The following is a 25,911-nucleotide window of genomic DNA, read 5'->3' as shown; positions in this document are numbered from 1 at the left end:
GGGTTTTGTGGCAGAGGGGCAGAGCCCTGATCACAGCAACTGTGGGCGAGGCAGGAAGTTACGGGAGCCCTCATTCACTGCTGAGGGAATGCAAATTGGCGTACCCATTTTGGTGAACAATTTGGAATTAGTCGGTTAAGCAGAAGGTGTGCCTCCCACACCGCTCAGCAAACCCACTCTTTGCATGCGTGTGTTCTGGAGAAACTCTTGCCCTGCTGCACAGGATGCATACAGAAGGCCACTGTCAGGGTCACTATTGCTGCATAACAAGCCACCCCAAACTTAGAGGTGTAAACAAGAACCATTGTATCATGCTCCTAGATTTGGAAAGAGCACAGCTCGTCTGGGGCTTCAGCTGGGAAGACTTGAAGGTTCAGGGTAACTTGAGAATTGGGGGCTGGAATATCTAAAGGTTTGTGCTCTCCCATGTCTGGTGATTGATGCTGGCTGTCCACTGGGGCCATTGACCAGAGCACCTGTACGTGGCCTCTGCATGTGGCCTGGGCTTCCTCACAGCGTGGTGGCCAAAGGCTCCAAAGGAGAAGGTCCCAACCAACAGGTCAGAAGTCGCATTTCCTCACAAGTTGTGCACTGTCATTTCTATTACTTTTCATTGGCTATAAGTGATTCACAATCCCACCCAGATTCAAAGGGAGGGGAATTTTAAAAAGTTCTGGAAGAGCATGGGGATGGGAAATACTGTTGAGGCCAGCTTTGGAAAACACACTGTGCTAAAGATGTTCATTGCAGCAGTGTCAGTACTGGGCCACCACCCCTTATCCAAGCTTCTTGGGGCCAGATGTGTTTTGCAATGTAGAAAATGTATGTCAGAATTTTGAAAGGTAACATGGTACATACACTGAATATATATATATATAAAACACCCTTCGAGAGGATGAGTCACCCTGTAAGTAATAATCTAAATATTTCCTCACTGGGACATCTAGTCATATCAAGTATGATGAAGATTATTGATAGCTCTCTGTCTACTGAGGGTGGGCTTTGCCACTAAAGAAGTTCAGGTCAGGTCAAGTCTTGCTGCCAAATAAATTAGGAAAAAATTTTTAAGTTGTAGAATTTTTTAGATTTTGAATTGTGGCTGAGGATCTATGGACCAGGAATAGCAAAAAGTTGGAAACAACCTAAACAGATATCATTAGGAAAAAAGACTTTAAAATGTGTGGCCTAATTATATGATGAATATATTCAGCAATGAAAATGAATAAACTCGAGCTACATGTTTCATTGTAGATACGTCTTTTTATTTATTTTTATTTTTTAAAGATTGGCACCTGAGCTAACATCTGTTATCAATCCTTTTTTTTTTTTTCTTCTTCTCCCCAAAGCCCCCAGGTACATAGTTGTGTATTTTTAGTTGTGGGTCCTTCTAGTTGTGGCATGTGGGATGCTGCCACAGCATGGCCTGATGAGCAGTGCCATGTCTGTGCCCAGGATCCGAACCGGTGAAACCCTGGGCCACCAGAGCAGAGCACAGGAACTTAACCACTCGGCCACGGGACTGGCCCCCCATTGTGGATACGTCTTATAAAAATAATGTCAGGAGAAAGCAAGTGGCAGGAGAATATTTTCATGATCAGTTGGGGTAAGCCAGGTTACATTGTAGTAACAAACAGTCCCTATATCTCAGAGGCTTAAAGCAAAGTTTTGTTTCTTGCTCATGTGACATGTTCATCAGATGGTGGCCAGATGGGGTTGGGGAAACTTCCACCAGCGAGTGGGGCAGCTGCTCTGGGGAACACCAATGACTGCTGTGGAAGAGAGAAAAGAGTGGCGTAAGGATGCAGTGGGTCTTAAAGCTGCTGGCAGGAAGTGATGCCTGTCGCTTCTGCTCTGAGTCTCAGTTTCCTGGCTGGAGGTTACCAGGGTCAACGCTCAGTCAACAGGCGTGCCTGGCACTGGAGGCACTGGATGCCAAGGCTCCTGGGACCTGGAGAGCGTTCCGCGCATGTCAGCGATCTTTATCTGTGCACTGCCTCTGGGAGTTTGAACTGAGATAGTCATTGCTCTGTGATGTTATCACACTACCTGTGATTAGTGTTTATGGATTGTGCAACGGCGAGTGCCTGGAAACTTCTCTAGAAGAGTCTGAAGGGGTGGGCAGGGCATGGGGTTACTTTTGACTTACTTTAGGCTGTGGATCCTTTTCTTTTGTGTTTGGTTTGGGCAAGCATGTAACTGGGTGTTGACATGCACACGAGGCCCAACTTGTGCTCTCCTGGAATTTCTCCAGGGACCTCCCTTTCTTTTGGCTACTCCCCTCCTCTAAAACTTTCAAGGGCTCCCTATGGCTCATAGGAAAAAGCAGAGAATAGCAACAGATCCCACTGACTGAGCACCTGCTGCATGCCAGACACTTTACAGTCGCTATCTCAAATCCCCACAGTGACTCTGGGAAGGAGGAACTGTACGATCCCCATTTTGCAGACGTGGAAACAGAAGCTCAGACAGGGGAAATGACTTGCTGAGATCACAGAGTGAGGGCGAGGAAGAGGCAGGACTGGTTGGTCACCAGATCTTTCTGACTCAGGGGCTCCTGCTGAGCCACAGGGGCAGCCCCTCTGGCCTCACCCCTCCCCTTTTCTTTTCCCCTGGAGGGACCAGATGCTCCAGCCAGGCAGGCCTCCTCTCACAGCCCACCTCGAGCAAGCCTGTCTCAACTCCCCTTCAAAGGTCATCAGAATCTCGCAGGACGCCTCCCCTGACTGCCGGCCACATGAGTCCCGCCCTGACAGCATCGTACATAGCTTTTCACTTTCCCGTCGGTCCTGCCCCTGGCCTGCGAGAGCCTCTGTTACGGGCAGAGGCACCTCTCCCCTCGGCTCCCAGAGCACCCGGACTCCTGGCTTCGCCACCTACTTCTCCGTCTCCCTGGCAGACTCATGCTCTTCTCCTCGGCCGTTCAAAGTCGGGCTCGGCACCGCGCGCTCCTTCTCGTCCTCAGATCCAGTGCCCCACAGTCTGTCTTTTCAGAAGACAAACACAAGCACTTTTCATATACTTATTGGCCATTTGGATATCTTCTTTTATGAATGCCTCTTCAAGTCTTTTGCTTGTTTTTTTTTTCCTTATTGGGTTGTTGGCTGGATTTGAGTTATCAGCCATATATTTCTATTTCTTCTCCTACCGTGCAGCCTATTCTTTCCCTTAATGGTCTCTTTCGATGAAGAGAAATTCTTATTTTAACATAGCCCAATTTATCAGATTTTTCCCTTTGGGTTGGTATTTGTGTCCTCTTTGAGAGATCTTTGCCAACTCCAAGGCCATAAAAGTATTCTTCTATGTTTTTGCCTAAAAGCTGTTTTATTGTTCCCATTCTGATTTACAATCCATCTTGAGTTGATTCTGTGGCCAGTGCGAGGCAGGCAGAAGCTTCTTTTTCCCACGTGGAAATCCCATTGACCTGGCACTAGTTCAATTAAACAAAACCTTGCATGGTGGGTGTTCATTGTACAATTCTTTCCACTTCCCTACAGGTTTAAACATGTTTTAAATAAAATGTTGGAGGGAAATGATGGAAAAAAAAGGTAGAAGGACTGTTGTAGATAAACAAATACTATGGAAATAATTCCAAATGCAATGTGTAAGCCTTGATTTGATAATGTTAGAGGAAAAACAAACAGCTTTAAAAGACATTCTTTAAAGAAATGGGGAAATTTGGGAATGGATTGGATATCCCAGGATATTATGGTATGGTTGTTCATTTTTCCAGGTGTCACAATATTATTGTGGTTATGTAGGAGAATGTCAGTTTTCTTAGGACTTCTGCGGAAGTATTGAGGTACGAAGGACCAGTAAGACAGCACCCTACTTTTAAATAATGCAGAAAAAAAACTGTACATATGAATATAGATAGATACATCTGGAAAAATAACAATTGTTGCATGCAGGTGGAGAATGGACAGGTGTTCCTGTACTATTCTTTCAACTTTTCTGTATGTTTGAAAAGGTTTATTAAACATAAAACAATAAAGGTTTATTAAAACATGGCGGGCCAGATAAAAGAAGTTGCAGGTCAGATTATTCCAGCTGGTTTGGGATTTCTGGTCCAGGGCCTCCCCTCTGCCATCCTACTTCTTTCACATCACATCCCTGTGGGTGGCAGACTGGGCCCATCTCACAGGTGACAAATAGGAGCTCAGAGGAGTAAGCGATTTGCCCAACGTCACACAGCCAGTTGAGGCCAAGCCAAGATTTGAAGCTCATCTGTCTGAGCCAAAATTCTCTGCTTTTTTGTTCCTTCTTTAAGCCTCTTCTGTCCCATCCCATCTCCCCGGGCTGCAGGAACTGGTGAGAGTTGCGTGCACTCACTACGTGCCAGCCTTTGGATGTATGACTCAACTCCTCACAACAACCTGATGTGGTTGTTACTAAAAACGTCCCCCATTTTACTGAGAGGCACAGAGAGGTTAAGCAACCTGCCTAAGGTCACTCAGGTATGAGTGGATGAGTTGGGAGTCAAGAACCCTGGGCAGCCTAGCTATACTACCCTCACTTAAAGGATCAAGGAAACCCATAAAAAGTATAAATCACTTTAGGAGTATAAAGCAGGATTATTGTTGGTTCTCACAGAATCCCTGCAAAGTCCTCTCTCCTCCGGACTGCTTCTGGCCTTCCAAGACAGTGCCCCAGGTTCAGACGTGTCTACACAGGGAACATCTGCCGCCTCACTGCTGCTGGCAGCTTCTTGAAGTTGGGGCTGGTTCTCCGGGCCCTCACCATGAGTCTCCAGGGACTGCTCAGTGCCTTTGGAGGGCTTCTGGGCGGGGCCAATCTTAAGGCAACATTTTGTATATGGTCTCACACCATCCTGTGGGGTAGGATACCAGTTTGCCTGAAAGATGCGAATAGGAGCCGGCTGGAATGCTGAAGAAGTTGTAACCTAGCGGCCAAGGACCTGTCTTGGGAGACAGGTCAATCTTGATTTAGCCCTTGCTGCAAGGCTTGGGTGAATTGCTTCTCCCTTTAGGAGCCTGGGTTTCCTCATTTTTACAACAGTAATAACAAGAGCACGGGTCTCAGGGCCTTTGTGGGGATTTAATGAGCTAAGTAAAGCCACATTGCTAACTATTAGCAATTACATCACTGTTATCATTGCACTCCTTATGATTCTGCCTAGAGCTCCCGCCTGCTGCCTGCAGCTCTCCCTGCCTCACTGGATTTTATCCATGCTGGCCTGGGAGTCTACCTGCGTGCAGATCAGGCTTTTTTACCTCTGGGCCTTTGCACCTGCTGTTCACCCTTTTATGTCTCAGCTCATGTGAGCTGCTCAGTCAGGCCTTCCTTGACCACAGGAGCCCGCCTCCGACACACTCTTTTGTTTTATTGTGTTCATATCACTTATCAGTATCTGATATTATGAACCGATATGTTTCTTTCTCTCCTCCCATCTGAACGCAAGTTGCAAGAAATCGGAGATTTTGGCCGTTTTGTTCTCTGCAGCATCCGCAGCACCAAGAACAGTGTCTGGCGTACGTCCGGCGTTCCACACGCGGTAAACCAGTAAACGAAGGAAGGAAAGAAGGAATGAATGAAGGTGACCACGGAGCCCTCGTGCCTATGATCCCAGCTCTCCCGCCGCAGCTGGGGGCCGCGGTCGGCCGCCGGGCTCCGGGACCCGGGCGCCCACGCGCGCCCACGCCTGCGCTCGAGCGAGGCCCTCGGAGCCGGGCGAGGGGCGATCGCCACGCGGCCGCGTTCCCCGCGGGGCCGGGCGGGGGTCGGCGGGCGGGGGCAACGGCGTCCGGCGCTGGCCCCGCCCCCGGCCCGGCCCCGCCCGCCGCCCGCCGCCCGCCCCGCCCTCCGCCCCGCCGCGGCGCCGCGCTCGCTCGGGCCGCGCCGGCCCCCGCCCGCTTCATGTGGCCCGGCCCGCGGCGGCGGGCGGCTGGCAGCGACGCGGCGGCGGCGAGCGGCGGCCAGCGAGGCCCGCGCGCGGGTGGCCGAGGCCCAGGCGGCGGCGCGCGGGGAGCGGCGGGAGCAGGCCCGGCCCGGCCCAGGCGCGGCGGCCCGGCTGCAGCATGCGCGTCCGCCGGGGGCTGCTGCGGCTGCCGCGCCGCTCGCTGCTCGCCGCGCTCTTCTTCTTCTCGCTGTCGTCCTCGCTGCTCTACTTCGTCTATGTGGCGCCCGGCATAGGTAGGAGGGGGCCTGGGGCCGGGGGGAGGCCGCTCCGGGAGGCCGGGCTCCGCCTGGCCTCGGAGGACCCCCGGGACGACGGCGGGGACCCGGCCGACCCGCGGGAGACCCCACGCCTGGCCCTCGGGGGGACGCCAGGACGTTCCCGCCCCCTGCGCCCCGCCGGGCTCCGGAACCGCCTCCGCCCGCCGGCCTCCCGCCCACCCTGCTCTCCCCACCCCATCCCCGGGGGACCCCGGCCGTGCCTCCGCTTCGCGCGGGGACGCCCCCTCCGCCGCCCTGTCTCCCTGGACCAGCTTCCCGCTCCTCGATCCCCGCCCGGGGCTCGCCAGCCCCCTCCCGGCGTTCCGCGCACCCCGGCCGCGCCGCCCCCCGCCCACCCGCCTCGCCGAGCCGGTGCCCCGGTCTCCAGGCGCCCCACCTTCCCGGTTCCCATCCATCCTTCCCCTCCTTCCTCCCGGTGACTCCGCCGTTTCCTGCCCCCCCCCCCCCCCCGCCCTTTCTTCCCTCCACTTTCCCCGGTTACCTCCACCGCCAGGTCATCCTCCCCGGCACACACGTTCTCTTCCGAGTGGCCGGATCCCTTTCCTCGCCGGGTGGCACCCTCCCCCCGTGTGGAGGTACACCCCCATCCCATCTCCTAACCCCTGAGGTCCCACCCCTCCTCCCCACCTCCGACCCCCCCTGCCCTGCCTACCCCCGAGGGCACACCCTTGTCGTCTCCTCCCCCTTCCCCCCTCTCCCTCCTCAAATCCCACCTCCCCTTCCATCCATCTTCTGCCTCAGTTTCCTCCTGCCTGAGGCTCGGGGAAGGGGTGCTCTGGGCTCTTCCTTTCTTGCACTTCTGCCCTCTCCTAGCCTTGAGGGTAGAAGGTGGCTCTTCAGTATCCCATGGTGTCTGCTGTGGGGACAGAGGGGAAATTTACATGGGCCCTAGAGGAGGAAATAATGATTAAGGGCCTTGGGGAAGTGGTGCCAGGTGGGAAGGAGGAGCGTGGAGAAAAGATGCAATGGGTACTCATTCTTCTGAAAGGCATGTCCTTTAAAGGAAAGGGCCTCCAGAGAAACTGAGCTCTGCCCAGCCATAGGCTTTGTAAGACCAGAGAGCAGACACTTAGGACATAAAGAAAGAGATTGCTAGCAGGAAATACAGCATGAGGGTTAAGGTCAGAGGACATTGAGGTCAGACTTGGATTCCAATCCCTGCCCTGTATGACCTTGGGCAAGTTATTAAGCCTCACCTTTTCTCTTCTGTAAAATGGGGGTACAATTCTTAACCTCATAGGGTTTTAAGGGCCGAAGTAGATAAATTCCCTTTTAAAGCCCTTATCACTATACCCGGTGCATAGCGAGTTTTCAAAAAAAAAGGTTATTATAGGTAACTTTAGAGAAAGAAGGGAGTAGATGGAAGGGTTAAGGAGTATATTTGCCTGACTAGGCATCAGCACAGGGCTCGGGAGAGAACCTCAGTTTAGGGTGAGAAATGATCAGAAGATGCTGTTGGGGGTGGGGCAAGGAGACTAAATTCTTCTATGAAAAGTCTGGATTATTTGGATATTCGGAAAGGGTTGGTGATTTAACCGGAGGGAAATGCTCTTTTGGATTGTAATCATGACTAGTACCATTCTCTGTTGATCTGTCAACACTGAACTAGCTGAATAGAGAAATTTCTAGATAGAGCAGGAGAGTATCTCCTGATTTTTTTTTTAAGAGCATATTTCATTTGGTGGTTAATGTTAATGATTTCTACTGTAAACTAGATCCAGGAAGAAGGAACAGGCAGCATCAGGTTACCCTAACAATTTGTGAGGTGTCTTAGGAGAAGCGTCCCTCTAGGAAGGCACAGGATGTGACCTGCTGGAGCAGATGAGTAGATAGGAATTTTGGCAGAACAAGAATAGGTGAGTAATTAGTGGAATTAATTGAGAAAAGAATTCATTAGCATATTGGATATTAGCGTATAATAAAACTGGGTGTGAAATGATGGGTTTGGATCTCTAGGCAGTCTTGGAGCCATAACCCCTTTTGTGAAAGTGACGGGTTATTTCTGGTGTGGGTGCATATATCAGCCATATCTAAATGGAGAAATATATCCCACTGGGATGGTAATCACCCTTTTGATTAGAAAGGTTAGAAGCCAGACTCTCTGACAGAAATGGAACTTACCAACTTAATTAAAATTCCTGAATGGTAGATTTTTAGGTCAGTGGAACCCCAGTGTAAATCGATGGGCTACTACCACGCTTAGATTTCTGTATGAATAATAACTGGAAAAGATGCAAAGCACTTAAGTTTTCACCGGTTTCTCCTTAAATGTAGGTCTTGTAAAGGACAGATCTGCTTAAGATTCAAATTCTGTTGGTGGCAAAGGGGAGAGGTGGAGAGGGCAGTTTTTTAAAAAAGTGGTTTTAGGGTCCTCACAAGCAGGTTGCGTTCAGCCTAGTGGTTTTATTTTTTCTTGGCTTTCCTTTTAATGAACTCAGTTTTTCAAATGACCAGCTTTGGACAGAGGGTGGCAAATCTTTTCAAAAGGTTAAGGCAATCTAGAGAAATAGAAGGTTTTATGTGCCTTGGGCTATGAAGACCTTATTTGAGACAGTTATTAAAATGAGCTTGGAAAATAACATTAGGTTGAACCATATGAAATTTGGGTTTTGGCAGGTCAAAAACAGTTGGATATCGGCTAATACATTTCCAAATAATGATAGTTCTGTTTTCTGGCATCATGGAAAGTGTCAGACTTGTATTTCCTTCCAGGTTTAATTTTTTCCAGTCCTGCTTTCGAGTTGCTTTGTATACCCTGTGGCCACGTTTCGCTCAAAGGCTAAAGAGAAATCATTAGTCCAAGAGTGAGTTACAACTATATTCAGAGACAGGTAGACTTGAGTTTGAGATAAGAGAAAAGTCACGTTAGTTATAAATGTTTTAAAGTTGTTCATGTATAATATAACCTAGCCACAATTTCAGCCTAACTATTAACTTAGTATTTTTGAGATCTCATGCCAGCTTTTAATATGGATCATAGTCTGAGAGCAAAGGGAAATTTTCCTGGACTTGTGGGTCACCTGAAATGGGGGTAATGGTACCCTTTGACCTAGGAAATTGGAGTGTTACTAAATATGGGTGTAGTATGTTTGTAACAAATACAGAGTGCTCTGGGCTAGTTTAATATCCTCATCCCAATCCAGTTAATGATTTTTAAATATGGCTTCATTGGACATTATGTTTTTGTTATTAATTTAAAAGTAGTGTTTTATATCAGCAGTTTAAAAGTAGAAATGAAAGGATGGGGCAGAAAGTGTGAGGGAGGTGGTAGATTTGGAAAAGGAAGAGGGAGGAAGGTGATCCAGCGATAAAAAGCTTACATCCCTCTCCTCTCCGTCCGCCCCCCCCCACCCCCCCCCCCCCTGCAGCCTGGCTGAGTCTCGGTTACGTAATCACTTGTTTCACCTGAACTGTTGAAATAGCCCTTTTCATTTCGGGGTTCTGAAGAAAACTTTGAACTTATTTGTGATCTTTTAACTTAAAAAAAAAATCTAAGAGCTCAGAGTACTTCCATATTGTAGTCTGACCAGGTCTTTTAGAAGATAAGAGAAGTGAATTATTTATAGATGTACGTATGAAGTGATGGTTTAAAAACATCATAATGAGTTTATGGTGCTATCGTAGGGCAAGGTTGGATAGAGGTTACAAATTGTTAAAATATATACTGATTTTGAGACAGGTGCCTGTGTACAGTTAGAGGTGATGTTCTATGCGTTGATGAAATTTCAGTGAAGTTCTACCATTGAAACTAATTTTTCTTTTGTCCTTTGATTATTGAGGAAAGGAAATGGGGAACGATTTTTCCCTTTTGACCTGCCTAGTTCGGAGAAAAGTTTGACTGATGGCTGGCCTCTGGAAGGCAGGAAACAGCGATTCTGACCCCACCCGATTTGACCAAATGACCTTGAGCAAGTCACTTGATTCTCTGATCTTATACTTGGCACAGAAACCAAAGCTGTTTGAAAAACCGGAACTTCATCTTAATAAAACTTTTAATGAGATGTTTGTACATATAGAAAGTTGACAGTTCATTCACATTCTGTACAAATATTGGACCTAAGATTTTAGATAAGATAGATGTTTTATATAATCAAATGCAGCTTTTTCTAATAACCATAGAAGAATTTCAGATTCCCCTCAGTGAAGTATAATATGAAAATAGCCTTTTGTTGCTGTTCCTCACATGCAAATGCCCTCTAAATGCCTGAGTGCACTTTGTTCCCGAGTTTTTCTGGAGTGAAACACACATAGTGAAATGTAAGCTGTTTTATTTCAGAAAATTAAAAAGCCTCACCCTGTGAAAGACCCCCCCCCCCCCACGTCCGACTGCGTGCGCTCACTCAAATTTATTTTCTTTGAGTATCGCGTTGTGTCAGGCTTCTTAGAAGGAAACCATATTTGGAGAACAAGGCCAAGTTATAAAACTCAACAGCATTACTTTGGACCAGGACTTTGGTGACCTTTGATGTCCTTTCTGCAGAATTTTGCTGTGTTGGACACACAGTTTTGGGTTTGGAGTAGAAATGTCTTTAACAGTGAAAATATGCTAGTCTTGGACGAACTTTGGAAGCTGCTGTTCAGACAGTGTCGGTTACCGTCCCAGGCTGCCGAGGCTCTAGCCAGTAGATGATTCTGTTCCAGTCCTGCCGTTTTCCCCCCTGAGCTTGACCAGTGGGTGGGAGCAGGGCTGATAAATCACCAGGAAGGAGGGGCTGTGTGTGGCCATGACTCTTGAGAGCTCTTCGGGAGAGTAGAAGTTCCACATGCACAGCCGCCAGGATGCTGCTGACTGACTTCTCCCCTGATTTTGCAGCTTTTTAGATCATGGGAGGTGTGTTGGGAACATCCAACTGTATAAAGCAAATGAAACGTTAGCAAGCAGAAGTAAGGAATGTGATGCTGCTGAGGCCTGACAAAGAAATAGAGAAAGCTGGAGGTTAAGCTTGGTCGAGATGAAGGATAATCAGAAGCAGACAGGTTGGGCGTCGGCTTAGAAGTTACTGGAGCTGTCATGAGAAGAGGGCGGTGAAAGGGTAGTCGGTCTTTAGTCTTTAGTTTCTGATCCAGCCAAGTATCGATATGGCTTCCTTTGCAGACTAGGTGTATTTTTGTAGAAAGTTGTGAGAAGATTAAAAAAATGTAAGATCTGTGGGTCAGTAATAATCCAGTATTTGAATGTCTGCCTGTCATGTTAGCAGCGATGGGACATAGCGAATTCTAGACTTTTGACTGCTTTTTTCACTTTATAGATGTTCTTATAAGCCCAGGTTGAGTCGTTAACTTGCCCAAAGTTGCGAATTATAAGATAGCCTTGAGGCACATACAACATGATTGAAAAGATGAGATGAATCACAAGAAGCAACCAGAGGAAAATAGAAGATAGTAAGTAAGCGGTTGCTGAATTGTATGATGCCCCTGATGAATGGAGGTTCAGACAAGGCCTCCGTAGCTATATTCAGCTAATAGTTGTTTTGAGTGCCGCCTCTCCTCAGAGACTCTTGAGTACTGGGCAGTCTAGAAGTGAATGAGGGAGAACATTTCTGCCATCATGGTGCTTTCATGCTAGTGGGAGGTTTTTGTCCTTGTGGTGCTTTTATTCTGATGGGGAGACAGTCCACTCTACGAGACAGTTTCAGGTAGGGGCATGCCTGACTGGGGGTCTGCTTTAGATTGAGTGGTTAGGGAAAGCCTCCTCGAAGAGGGCTGTTTGACTTGGAGGGGTAGAACCAGTCACACGTCTGGGGGTGGTGGTTGGCGTGGGGATAGGGGACGGCCAGCACATGTAAAGGCCCTGAGGCAGGATGAGCTTGAGCGGAGGTTGACTGGATTTTTGTGAGTGACAGGATGGTAGTGGGAGGGGTTATACCACGTAGGACCCTGTGCGCTGTGGTAAGGACTCTAGAATAGGAGTGAACGTTAACACAGAAATCAGCCAGATCTGCGTTTGAATCAACCTTGACTGAATGGGCAAGTTATTTTCAGTTTTTTAATCTGCCATTTAGAGGGTACTATCTTCCTGAGGGTTGTTAGGGGCGTGAAGAGGAATATGCGTGTAGAATGGCTTAGCGCAGAGCTTGACACAAAGCTCCCCATGTTTGTAATTATGATTTGTGACCATAGGACATGTCTGTTCGGTCTAATGCTGGTACTAAATCGAGAGTTGGGAGGATTGGGCCCCAGTCCGACTTTACCAATAACTAGATCCAAACTTTTACTTCAGTTTTCTCATCTATAAACTGAGGGCATGGGACAGATTCTAGAGTCCCTTTTAGATGTGACGTTACATGGTTCTGAGCAAGTGTGAACTGGAGCAGAAGAAGAAATAGTAACTTCTTGTCAAGTAGACACCCTGTTTTGAGAAGTTCTGATTCCCCATTTGCTTGGTCTCCCGCCTTCAGTGGAGCCCTGCGCCGCCGCTGCGGGTGCTGCCCTGTGGGTGTGCATTGTCACATCAGTTTCCCTCTGCGGTGCATGGAGCCGTTCACACCGTGCAGTGCTATGGTTTTAGCACATTTGCCCGAAAAGGAAGACTTAGAATTTCTACACTTGAAGTCTCTCTTTGAAATTGTTTTGACAAAGAAAGGAAAAAAAAACTTTTGTGTTGTCTTGGTCAAAAGGAAAAAAACTAAAAGAATTTTATGGGAATATCTTCGGGATATTATGACCTTTTCTTTTTTTTTCCCGCTTTTTTCTTTTTTTTTCTCCCCTTTTTTTGTCCCCTGGGTGATCTTTTTAAGTTTTAATCTGCTAAGTAAGTTCTTTCCTCTAGCTTCACACTTCTGCTTTGAAGCACGAACTGGAGCCCAGGACTCATTAACTCCTGCCGCATCCTCACTCCTCTGGGTAATTAGATGTTAAATGAAAACGAATCCATATTACATTTTGAGCCAGTACTTCTTTTTATATTGTGGCTTTCTACTGAAGAACGTTCATACCTCCTGCTGATCTCGTGAATTCAGTGTGTTTCCCAGGCATGGGAATGACGTTGAATAATTGAAAGTGCTGTCTCTTCTCGTATTCTCCTCCCCCTTTCCTTTTGTTAGTTTGATAAGCAATTATTGGACTCTAGGCATTGTTTCTCTCCTGTCCCAGGTTACGAGATGGCCAGGTACTTTGTGGCCGCTAGAAAGCAAGCTGGTCCTTAGTTACTGTCATCAATTATGAACAGCTCTCTGAGGCGATCAGTGGCCTAATTATGCAGATGAAAAATGTTGTGGAGGCTCAGGTACAGGAAAGGGTGCCTTGTAGGAGAGCTCAGGGTTGTGTTGTAAAACTTAGATTAATCTAGGGTGTACTGGGGAGCGCAACTGTTTATTATTTTTATTAAAGAGCACAGATTGTTGGTTAGTGAGGGGGTGGGGGAGGGGAGAGCGAAGGGGTAAAGGGCACATGTGTACCCTGGCGGATGGCAACTGGACTTTTGGTGGTGAACACGATGCAGTCTACACAAGTTGGAATATAATGATGTATGCTTGAAATTTACACGGTGTTAAAAACCAATGGGACCTCAATTTAAAAAAAAATAAAAAGAGTTGTAAAACATTTAAATATCAGTAAAGAGGGGAGGTTTTTTTCTCCCTCCAGGTGGTCCTAAAAGTATGATTATTAGACATTTAAACCTTTTGCTTAATTCTCATATGTTGAGCAACCATAAACTTAGAAAGATGAAAAACGAGCACTTTTTTCTTCATAGAACTGCCTGTTACCCCATTTTGAGGAGTTCTGCTTTTGGGCACCAAGCCTAAATTATATTCATGACTGAGATGTATGTATATTATTTTCTGATCAGCAGATCACTCACTGGCTTGTGAGGGTCAGAAAAAGGCATTTTTCTGAATGCTGTGTCGTGGTCATGTTTGTGTAGTAAAAAAAAGAAAAATTCTTTATTCCAGTTCAGAAAAATGACAAAATTGCCAACTTAAGGAGGTTACACCAGATGGACCAAAGAAGATAGTAGGCTGGCGTTAGGATTCTTGAGGTACTCATTTTGAATCCGTGTATTTCAAATAAAAGCTTTTAATCTTTTAACTTTTGAAGATACACTCATTTTATCCGTATCCTCATAACCTATAGAGTGACGATGGGGCAGTGTTCTGGGTGGTGATTACCTTGTGTCCAGGATGGTGCCCAGCACATTGTATGCACTTAAACATTTAATGAAATGAACGAAGAAACTGTCCTGTGGGCAAGCCGGCCTCTCGTTCTTGGATTGCATTTGCTTTGGGGGAGGGAATGCTACTTGTATTAATCCTGACTTTGAAGTGACTTTGAATTCATTTTGCCCAAAACTGTGTACTTTTTTTTTGGCTACTTGTTTTTTGTTGTAAAATATGTATAGCATAAAGTTTGCCATGTATTTAAGTGTTCAATTTGTTGGCATTAATTACCTTCACAATGTTATGCAACCATCAGCAGTATTTCCAAAATTTTCATCACCGCAGACAGAAACTCTCTTCCCGTTAAGCAATAACTCCCCATTTCCACCCCAGTAACTTCTAATGCACTCTCTGTCTCTGTGAATTTACCTTTTCTAAACACTTCGTAGAAGTGGGGTCGTACAGTATTCGTCCTTTTGTGTCTGGCTCATTTCACGTAGCAGGATGTTTCAAGGGTCCTGCATGTGGTCCCAGGAGTCACAGCTGCATTCTTTTTGTGGCTGAATGGTATTCCATCGTATGTATCTACCGCCGCATTTTGTTTATTCATCTGTTGACGAACAGTGGAATTGTTTCCACCTTTTGGCTGTTGTGAATAATGCTGCTGTGGACGTTGGCATACAAGTCTCTGAGTCCCTGTTTTTAGTTCTTTTCGGTATAGACCTAGGAGTGGAATTGCTGGGTTGTATGGTAATTCTAATTAATTTTTTGAGGAACTGCCAGACTTTTCCACTGTGGCTGCACATTTTACATTCCCATTAGCAGTGAGAGTTCCAGGTTGTCCACATCCTAGGTAACACTTGTTGTTTTCTTTTCTTTTTTTTTTTTGCTGAAGATTAGCCCTGAGCTAACTGCTGCCAATCCTCCTCTTTTTGCTGAGGAAGACTGGCCCTGAGCTAACATCCGTGCCTATCTTCCTCTACTTTCTATGTGGGACGCCTACCACAGCATGGCGTGCCAAGCGGTGCCGTGTCTGCATCCGGGATCTGAACCGGCGAAACGTGGGCACTTAACCCCTGCACCACCGGGCCAGCCCCACACTTGTTGTTTTCTGTTTCTGTTGTGTTTTTTTTTTTAAGTATAAGCATTCTAGTGGGTGTGAAATTGTGGTTTTGCTTTGCATTTCCTTAATGACTAATGATGTCGACCATCTTTTCATGTGTTTATTGGCTATTTGTACATCTTGTTTGGAGAAATGTTTCTTCTGGTCCTTTGCCCATTTTTTAATTGGATTGTCTTTTGTTGCGTTGTTAGGAGTTCTTTATGTATTCTGAATATCAGAGCATTGTCAGATATGTGATTTGCAAATATTTTCTCCCATTCTATGGATTGTCATTTCTTTTTACTCTCTTGATAGTGTCCTTTGATTCTCAGAAGTTTTTAATTTGAATGAGGTCCAATTTATCTATTTTTTTTCTTTTGTTTGTACTTTTAAAAATATACTCCGCTCTCTAAGTATTATCACTTCACGCTGTCCCTTATGGTGCGTCCATTCCATTTTCTGTCCACAAAGGTCTGGTAGGCGTTTATTACACAATTTGCTACTGCTCTGATTTCGGAGGAAGCAATGGTCAAGGTGTTTTGGTTTATCTTGCTCTTACGTGTTTAAGTTTGATGCTGGTTTCTTGATTTCTGATTCTTTGTCTTTAAAAGGTCACTCTGTTTGCCAAACTTGCCATGCTCTGCAGATACCGTCAGATATTTCAAGTGTTTGAAGACCTTTTCTGATTAAAGAGGAACTGTCCGTATCTTATTTGGTGTTTTTTGTTTGTTGATTATTTTGTTCAGTAGGACTGGAATATAACTGAAATGTCAGTGTTTTCTGCTTCTAATCGCAGTTCTCTGAAAGTCCATCTCAGACAGGACCAGATGTTGGGGTTCCATGTGTTTGGTGTTGGGGACAATACAGTTTACTGATTAAACGTATGATATAGAAGAGAAATTTGGAAAATACTATATATATTGGTGAGCATAGTTAATGAAACACTGGGCTCATTTTTTTCCATTCAGAAATGAAAGGACCTGATGACTTTGAAGATGGGGAAAAGTAGGTATTCCTTGGCCTGTCGTTGGCCCGGAATCTCCATTAACCAGCACCTTTTCTAGTTTGTTACTTCGTAATAAGTGGTGGTGCTTAGAAGGAAGACCTGGAGGCGTGACTTTGGGTTTGGTACCAAGCGTGGTTTTTTTGTTTTCTGATTCTTTGGAAATTGGTAAGTCTTTATTCACCAGAGCGTTCTATTTCCCCATGCCTCCCTGGTCCACGGCCAGGCACAGGATAGCAGGTGGCGATGAGAACTGGCTGCCAGGATGGTCCCTGGATGACCAGCAGGTGTGTGATGTGAGCACGGGATTTTTTTTTCCTGTTTCCTTTGGAGCATTACAGAAAATGAAGAGAGTGCTAAAGAATGAGGAAATAGAAAAATCTAACATGTAAAACCTGCTGGATTCCTGCAACTCTGACATGGTAAAATTTGGCAATGGGATTTTTTTTCCTGGTGTCAGCTGAACTGCAAATGTATTTCTCTAAATGTGAGTGATAATGGTAGTGATTAAAGACAGGTGGGTACTTAAAAAATTTTTATGTTTTGGGACCTGTGACAAAAGAAAAAAGTACAAACTTGTCTTTGTGTTTGCCTGATTTGGCTGTGTTCTCAGAGCTGACTTTGTTAATGTAACCTCTGCATGTTACACCCCTGTAGTCGGCTAGGCGTGGGGGCACAGAGATGAGTGAGGCAGACACCGTAGCTCTGCTACTTTTTAAGCCTTCAGATAGGGAGCACGGCTTCACTTTAGTAAAAAAAATTCTGTTTTGAGTGATTTTATCCTCCTGGATGGATATGTTTAATTGAGGGTCAGGTCAACTGGTGGTCAATTGGTAACTTTCCTTAATTGCTAGGAATAACAGTGAATATATTTTAGTTGTAGACATTAAAGACAGCAAAGCAAATTTTAAGAAATTCTTGGGAAGACGTTTAGTTTAATTTCTTACCCCATTGGGCCAGTTGGTTGTGCTGGTTCTTGGTGGTGGTCATGTTTACAGGGAGTGTTTCTGCTCTTTATCTCCCAAAGAGCGTCAAGGTGACGGTGATGAGCAGTGACCTGAAGTTTGTTAATAACACGGATGCTCTCTGGACCAAGGGAGGAGGGGTGCATTTACCTGCTGAGGCCTCTCCCCTTCCCCCAGAAGAGTGCGGACTTCGAACAGAAGTCCAGCACTGAGTAGGTGCCAGGAACACTTGTCAGTCATGATGAATTTGTCTCCTACCCTTCACAGGCTTTCATTGCTCTTAGGATAAAGTTCAGACTCCTTATTGTAGATGACAAGGCCTTTGGTAATCTGGCCTCCGCCTCCCTCTCCAGCCTCATTTATGCCACTCCCCTCCCTTCCCCCCAGACACACGGGCCTCCGCCTGGTTTCCAGCATAGACTAAGCTCTTACCTTTTCCTTTCCACTGGCTGACTCCTCTACTCCTGCCCATCCTCAGACCTCTGATTCAGTATTAAATGCATAGGCCTTGTCTCTCTTGTTCCTTGTTGCCTCCCTGCCTAGATCACTGTCTTGGCACACAGCAGATGCTCAGTAAATATTTATTTGTTGAGTCAGTGAGGTAAAGTGGAGGTGGACAGATCTGAGGTCCTGAAAAGCACAACCAGCCGGCTCCCTCCTCATTCGGGTGTGTTAAAAGTTGCTGTGCTGACTTTTAACACTTTAGGTGACGAACTAGAAGGATCAAATGCAAACATGATGGATTTGTAAAAATGTTAATTATGATAAAAGTATTCATAGCACAGTTTCAGATTAATTACGCCCAACACAGTCAGATGTTTGGTTATGTAGGGGTCTGGTTTGCGGGCAGATGGCAAGTAGGAGTTTTAAGCTTTGCCCATTTAGGATTCAACATGCGTTTTAATCCTTTTAAGTGCTTTGTGCCTTATGTGGCATGTGTATGATGTTTTAAAATTACAAGTCACAAATGAATGTATTAATGGTTTGTCTTGTACCTAAACCTGAAATTTAGGGGCCGGCCCCGTGGCCGAGTGGTTAAGTTCGTGCGCTCTGCTTTGGTGGCCCAGGGTTTCGCTGGTTCGAATCCCTGGCACAGACGTGGCACCGCTCATCAGGCCACACTGAGGTGGCGTCCCACCTGCCACAACTAGAAGGACCCACAACTGAAAATACACAACTATGTACTGGGGGGCTTTGGGGAAAAAAGGTGAAATAAAATCTTTAAAAAAAAAGAAATTTAGGTGAAAAAATTGACAAATGTAGGAAAACAGTGAGTCCTCATTCAGGATGAAGCAGATACAATAATTCTTATACGTTACTAAGAACATTACTTCTAATTTTTAGTTAGAAGACTATTTAGGTTGATGGCTTTAGTGTTTTCAAATTTATGATAAGAACTATACCTTTATGTCTTGAATATTCTCACCAGTCTTTAATTTGAGAGGTAGTTTTTGCCTAGGAAATGAGAAATTGTTTTATATTTTACTTCTTCCAAGGAGAAATGAGGAAGAAACACCTTCTGAAATTGGGAGTACATATAGATGGTAGGCAGAGTAAGTCTGTTATTCATACATAGCTCATCTGTATGCTCCGTGCTATTGGGTGGAAGGTAGAAATAATCTTGCCTCTATTGCTGAGATTATTTTTTCAGTAAAAGCTTGAGCTGACTAGTGCTAGGCCAGCACCCATCAGTTGCTTTGTCTGGAAGGCCAGCTGGAATCCTTCATTGTGCCGTGTGTGTGTGTGTGTGTGTGTGTGTGTGTGTGTGTGTGTGTGTTTGTCTGAATCTGAATGTGAGAGTGGGAGGAGGTGAAATGTTTTGGTTTTGATTTGACCTGATTTTGTTTCATTGTTGACTTGGCATGCCTGCCTTTTTCGTTCTGGGTTTAAGTATTCAGAAATCTTAAGAGTTGTGTGAAATAGAAGATTTGGATTTATTTGAATTTCGTTTGGCACTGGGGGAAATTAACCCTGGGTAAGAGTTACTCTTTTGGGCAGCTTTATGTTTAAGATAATTTATTCCTTAATCATTTAATTTTATTATAGAAAATTTCAAACATATACAAAAGTGGAATGAGTAGTATAATGGACCCCCATGAACAAAGGTAATTTTTTGATGTGACCTTTATATATGTGAAAAATATAAAGGTGAAATTCAGGGCCCCAAATGTATCCCCCAAAAGGAAATAAAACAAAACATAAGTACAGGCTTAGGTTTATTAATAACCCAGATTTTTAAAGCTTTTGGATAATTGGATTTTATTTCAGTTCAGATGTCTTGTGGATCCAGTTACCTAAACGAGCATTTCTTAATATGTACAAAGGGAAGACAAACAGTATATAAATATAGGATTATCGTGAGGATTAAAGGAGAGAATATTTGTCTGGTGTTTGCAAGTTTTAGTACTAGTGAGGTATTCGACGATAAATGTCCCCTCCCCGGTCACCATCCCGTAATCGCGGTGCTCAGCGGGAGGAGAGGGGGAAGGGAAGCGACTTTCACTCGTGCTAATGCTGGCACCTCTGTGCAGTGGTACCTGGGAGAGCAGGCTGGCAGCAGTTGATCCCATCCAGGTTTCCAGAGGGCTTCATTTTTTCCGTTATCCCGTCCTTCATTTGAACCCCGGAAATTCGGAGCTGGCAGACCACCAGCCAGCTTGTTTGCAGAGGGTAATCCTCTTGCGTGCCGTGGGGTTACCTCGAAGGCTCCGCGGGGCTGGAGGAGCAGGTGCCGAGGCTGAGGATGCTGAAGTCTCTGAGGAGCCCTGGGAGCAGGCAGTTCCTGCTCGCGTGTCTACCACCTGTGTTCTTTTGGTTCCCTTGGCCTTTTTGCTGAGAATATATTGCTAATTTCTGTAACTATTTGCGTCAGCTTTGGCCAAGGCCAGTGCAAAGCTTGCAAGGGAAAAGAATGGCAAAAATACCTCTTTTAGGACTTGTTTTGGCATAGATTTTGTGGTTTATGTTTAGTAACATTCCCCAGTTGCCACATGTTAACAATACCACCAATTTAATTTTAGTATTGTCCTATTAATTTAATAGTTCTGTAGTTAAAATAGTAAAACAGTCTGCATAGATTGAAGCTGTAGTTTATGATCGTATTGTATGTGTGAAAAACCACCTTTTTTCGTTGTGATGGTTGAGCAGACTTACCCGTCGATTATTTATGTAAGCTTCTGTCATCAGAAGCATTCCAAAGTGAGCCATGTTTAATTAGGATCTAACAAATGTTACCGCCCTTGTTCTGTTGAACAATATTTTTAAACTATTAAATCAACATGTAAGAATGATAAAAGGAAATTACAATAATTTATTCATAATTATCTTTTCATCTCAAGTGTTTTCATTTCTTTGTTTCCTTCTCATCTTTATACACACACAGACACTTGAAAATTTTGCACCTTAGGAACTGCTAGCCTGAGGGAATTGCTTCCAGAAGAGTGGCGGCAATTTAGTAAATGCTGTGTCTGTGTCGGAATAACCTTTTACAGTCTCTTTGCTGTAACATCTTTTTCTGGTTAGTTCTGTGTTTCCCCCACTAAACTAAACATAGTGTCTTGATATAAGATTATTTCTGGCAAGAGATCCTTGAAAGCAAAGCTATAAAGAAAACATACTTGCTGTGTTTACCAATATGTGGAAAACTTGATGGGAAATTCTTACCCCTTTGGTGTCAGGTTGATTTAATGTCATTCCTAAATATTATTAATAAAATTAAATAGAGAATTTCAGATTTCATTGAGTGATGTAATAGCGTGGCTAATTCAATGTGCACGTGTAATAGTTGATCCGTCTCTCCCTTTGATTGGGTTCTACAAAGGAGAAATAAAGGTTTTCTCAGAAACATATTTATACTTAGTGATTATTTTTCTCAATTCTGGTATTTTTTTTGTCTAGTTTGTCAACAGTAACTAGACTTTGAATGACTGAGAAGCTGCCCAAAGATAGATCAATTGAGCAGAAACCAAAGCGGGTGGGTTGGGCTGCCCTGGCCGCATTGAATATACTAACTACTGCTATTGTTTTATTTCCTTTGTGTTTTTTCAAATATAGCTGTATGACACAGCTTGCCCTCTAAATCTGCAGTTACAGGAAGTGAGTGTGTAGTTCAGGTTCATTTGCGTGGCCTCCTCTGGGCTGACCTGGCGCCCCTGGCCCTTTGGAAGACCCCACCTCGGACCATTAGACGTAATGAAAACTCAGCATATTGTTCCTTCACTTCCAAGTTGTTGGAGATGATTAGGTTGAAACTAAATGTGATACTTTCTTCCCACGCTCTTTTTTTAAATACCTATGCGTACAGATGGGGGTACCCTTGATGTCATGCAATTTGTTTTCTGTAAATGTGATTATATTAAATAGTTCTGCTATAACTTAATGTAAGTATTCCTAAAAATCACCATGCTTTACAAGATTATTGAGTAAAAACCATAGAGCTTATGGGAAAAATGAGGTTAGGCACACAACACTCAAAAGCTCCATTAGTGACACATTAAAAAAAAAAGGAACCTAATAAAAACAGTGCAGTTTTATACATGTAAAATGGTTAAGAAAAACCATAAAGGGCCCTTTACTCTGAGAAAGAGCTGAGGTTTACTTGTGAAAGTGGGCGCCAGGAAGAGTGCAGCGTGGGAATTACCGTGACGTGGTGGAAAGAGTTGTCCTGAAATAGTACTGAGGGTCGTACATCAGGTCTGTATGGTGTCCCCACTCAGTGAACTGTGGTCGCTGGTAGGTCTTTGATGTGTGTGTCTGTTCAGCTGGGTGTAGTTGTCTGGGTTTTCCTCATGGGCAACGTTGCACATACGCAGATGCAAAATTCCAGTTATACTCATTATTAGTCCCAAATATATCAGTTGTGTTGGAACAAATGTGCACTTTCAAAATAAGCATTATAGCAGAACTGACTGTAAGACAACATGTGAAAGTTTTTAAAAACAGTTTTTAAAAAATTTTGAAATCTCAGACTTAGAGAAAAGTTGCAAATATGTTATAGTGACTTTTTCTTGAATCATTTGGTGACATGATGTCCCATCGCCCCCTAATACTAGGGTGTGTTTTTCAACAAACAAGGACATTCCAACAAAGGACAGTCCAACCATTGAGCTTTACACGGATCCTTTACCCTTACGGCCGTCTAATCCGCCGACCCCAGGACGGTTTCGGTAGTTGTCCCAGTGATGTGCTTTGTATCAAAGGGATCCAGTTCAGAACCGTCCATTGTGTTCCTTAGTGTTTGTTTAGTCTCCTTCAGGAAAAGCTGGAAAATTCCTCGGTCTCTCTGTAACTTTCATGACACTTTTGAGGATGACATGCCAGGTGTTCTGTAGCGTGTCCCTCACTTTGGGTTTGTTTGATATTTCCTTGTGGTTAGTTTCAGGTTATGCATCTTTGGCAGCAAAACCACGGAAGTGACGTTCCGTCCTTTTGATGCATCCTGTTGGGTGGTGCAGGATTGAGATTTGTCGCATTACTGACGATGTTCACTTTGATGGCTTGATTGGCGAGGCGTCTGCCCAGTTGTTCCATCGTAAAGTAGCTGTTTCCCCTTTCGTAATCAGTATGTATTTTGTGGGGAGGTACTTTTAAAACTATATAACCTTGTTCTTCATCAGAGTTTTCAATGTATTTATTCTTCTACTTATTTATTTATTTATTTATTTTTCTGTCAGTCATTATGGACCCATACTTTTTAATTTTTCAATTTTATTTGTTTATTTTTATCAGCGTGGGCTTGTGGTTTTAATCTGTTACTATCATTCTTTATGTTGATGTTCAATTGTCCTGCTTAGGCCAATGGGAACCCCTTTGTCCTGGCATCTGTCCTTTGAACATGTCCCCATCATTGTTGAACACTTCCTTACTTTCTGGAATAACAAGATGTTCTAGGCACATCTTGTGCTTTCCTTACCCCAGACCTGGAATCAACTATTTCTCCAAAGAACTCTGATTCTTTTGCGTGAAGAAGGAGTGTTTAGAAGCTGGGATCTGGGTGCTGGCTGCACTCGTTGCTATTAGGGTGTTGTGGCTTCTAGGCCTCGTCTGTATATAGAGCTATGGAATGTATGTGTGCATACCCACACACGCACGCCCGCACATGCACACATTGACATCTATGTTTATTTCTGGAAGTATGTATATATACAAAACTGTGAGTTCCCACAGTATCTACAGTTTAAATCCCACACCCCTGGGTTCATTCTAGTTTTCTCCCTTTGCATATTTGTAACTCCATTTTCTGACACTGAGAATCCTAGCTCCCACTTTCCTTAATATATTTACTTGTTTGATCAGTCCCCCATGTGTAAGCATGCTGCTCTGTCTCCAGTCCCTGTTTGGATATTGTCCTCACCCCGTCGTTCAACTCTCTTTGCTGGCTGTCCTTCCTCCTCACCCACTTGAGTTCCCACAGCCTGCACCAGGCCGTCTGCCGGCACAGGTGCCCTCCTCTCTCTGCTTGGTCTCTGACAGCCTGCCCTGCACCACCCCTCCTCCCTGTGCGGACACTCCACTCACCTCTGCTTGGCCTCTGGGACCCCACCGTGGCACCCCCCTGCTCCCTGCTGGATGCCCTCCTCCCCATCCTGGCTCTGACACTCCATGTAGGGCAGCCCTTGTCATCTTGCTGTGCTCAGACATCCCTCTGTGGTCCACGGTGTCTCTCCTGTCCACCCTGGGCATGGATACCTTCCTAGCTTGGCCCCACCTCGTGGCTTTAGGACTGAATTGTTTCAGAAGAAAAGGAGAAGGGGAAGGGGCTATATAAAACTTTTCAATAAGTAAATTCACATTTGGGGGGAAAAAAATTATTTCCCCTGACCATGTCACTTAGTTTTGCATTTTGAAAATATAGTCACCATACCTGTCTGAAATCTTTTAGACTATTTTTGTCTTGATGCACAAAATATTCTTGATTTCTTGCTATAGACTACACATTTTTAGCTAACCAAAGGGTGACAAAGTGAAACATTTAGCCCACATAACTGTGAGTCTTTTTTTCCTCCCCCCCCACCGTCTTCAGTCTTTCCTGTGACTTAGATGGGGACTGTGGGGTTTGAGAACCCTGTTTCCGGAGGCGACTATCTTGATCAGTAGTTTGCATTTCTCTCTCTCCTCCTCCTAGCTCAGTAGCCCATCTTCCTGTCTCCCAACATCACGGTGGCAGCTAGTGCTGCTTCTGTTTGTGGAGTCTTTCTATGTTTTGCATGTATTATCTTATTAATTAACACCCTCGTTCCATGAGGTGTAGGTGTTTTAGAGATGAGGAGGCCAAGGCTTGGAGAGGTTAAATAATTTGTTCGAGGTCATATCACTTGTGTGCGGTAGAGTTGTGAGCCCTAGCCTGCTTTCTTTCTAGAGCCTCTGCTCTTGGATGAGTCTGTGCTGCCTCTATAGTATTAGGATAAATTTGGTTATGTTGAGTTTTTCGGTCACTGTTTTTTGTTTTTTTTTCCTGCCTTATCTCCCCAACCTTCCCCCCCCCCCCACCCCCCCGCCCAGTACACAGTTGTGTATCTTAGTCGCAGGTCCTTCTAGTTGTGGGATGTGGGACGCCGCCTCAACGTGGCCTGACGAGCGGTGCCATGTCCGCGCCCAGGATCCGAACCCTGGGCCACCCCAGCGGAGCGCGCAAACTTAACCACTCGGCCACGGAGCCGGCACCTCAGTCACTGTTTTTGATTCCTTTTGATTTAGGAAGAGGAAGTGTAAACTCTTGAAAGTTAGAAGAAGAAAAATAGATGCTCTTAGCTGTCTGGAAATGCTGACACTTAAAGGACTGTGTTACTGGAACAGGCCCAAAGAAGTGGTAGGTGTGAAGCCTCCATAAGGCCATTTCTTTCTCATCCGGGCACAATCCGTCTCTTTCCGCAGAAAGAGCACTTTGAAATAGGAGGATCAGAACTTTTCTGACTTCTCTTTGGAAACTAATATGAAAATTAAGGTCTTAGAAAAAAGTGTACTCAATCTGTCTGGTGCTTTTTAAGGAAGAGCAGCTTGGACTTCTGCTTCCTCAGTCTTATCAGCCCACCACGGGTGTTCTTTTGTGAATGGAATGATATAGCTAATTGTTATGTTGAAAGTGGGCGTCCGTCGTGTGGTTTTGAGTTATTTTCCAGGTGCAGAGATTAATTGCTCTGTGCCTTTGTCCCCCTGTACATCCGCTCTCCCTTGTGACGGTGTTAGGCGTTGGTGGGGTAGCTGTCTGGATTGGGGAGTTTGGCCCAGGCTTCTCCTGCACAGAGCTGTTCTTTATGCAAAGCTACAGGCCCGCCTGGAGTCAGACTGGCACTGTCACTTCATTTGCACTGCTCTCTAATCATGTCTGGGCGTAAACACTGTCAGCCAGGCGTTTTGAAGACGGTGACGAAAGCAAGCTCGTTTCTTGATGATATATGACCATGAGAATAGTTAGGATGTTTATACTCAGAATTCCTAGACTCCTAGAAATCAGAGGTGTAGAATTCTTTCTTTCTTTCTCTCTCTCTTGCCTGCCTGCCTTCCATCCTTCCTTCTCTCTATCAATCAATCATCTGGCTTATAGGCCTTGAG

General features: G+C 45.0%; 1 protein-coding gene and 1 long non-coding RNA gene across 3 annotated transcripts in view; one reads left to right on the top strand and one right to left on the bottom strand.

Annotated features, from left to right (window-relative positions):
- Positions 1-5,321: 5,321 nt before the first annotated feature.
- On the bottom strand, positions 5,322-7,103 carry LOC138920010 (uncharacterized). Its single transcript, XR_011430599.1, has 2 exons — positions 6,909-7,103; positions 5,322-5,484 (listed from the first exon to the last, which is right to left on the bottom strand). It is a non-coding gene; the product is annotated as an uncharacterized lncRNA (long non-coding RNA).
- The window catches only part of B4GALT5 (beta-1,4-galactosyltransferase 5), a 69,877-nt gene continuing 49,386 nt past the window's right edge, over positions 5,421-25,911 (top strand). Inside the window, exon 1 of one of the 2 annotated variants that reach the window (XM_070246924.1) lies at positions 5,421-5,554. In XM_070246924.1, the coding sequence (XP_070103025.1) occupies positions 5,545-5,554 (10 nt within the window). In that variant the 5' untranslated portion in view covers positions 5,421-5,544. Of the gene's footprint in view, positions 5,555-5,866; positions 6,151-25,911 lie in introns of those variants that run through there. The other variant, XM_023626724.2, reaches the window with a different exon arrangement.

Source organism: Equus caballus, chromosome 22 (assembly GCF_041296265.1).
Source record: "Equus caballus isolate H_3958 breed thoroughbred chromosome 22, TB-T2T, whole genome shotgun sequence".
NCBI classification, from domain to species: domain Eukaryota; kingdom Metazoa; phylum Chordata; class Mammalia; order Perissodactyla; family Equidae; genus Equus; species Equus caballus.
This window is presented reverse-complemented; position numbering and strand designations above follow the sequence as displayed.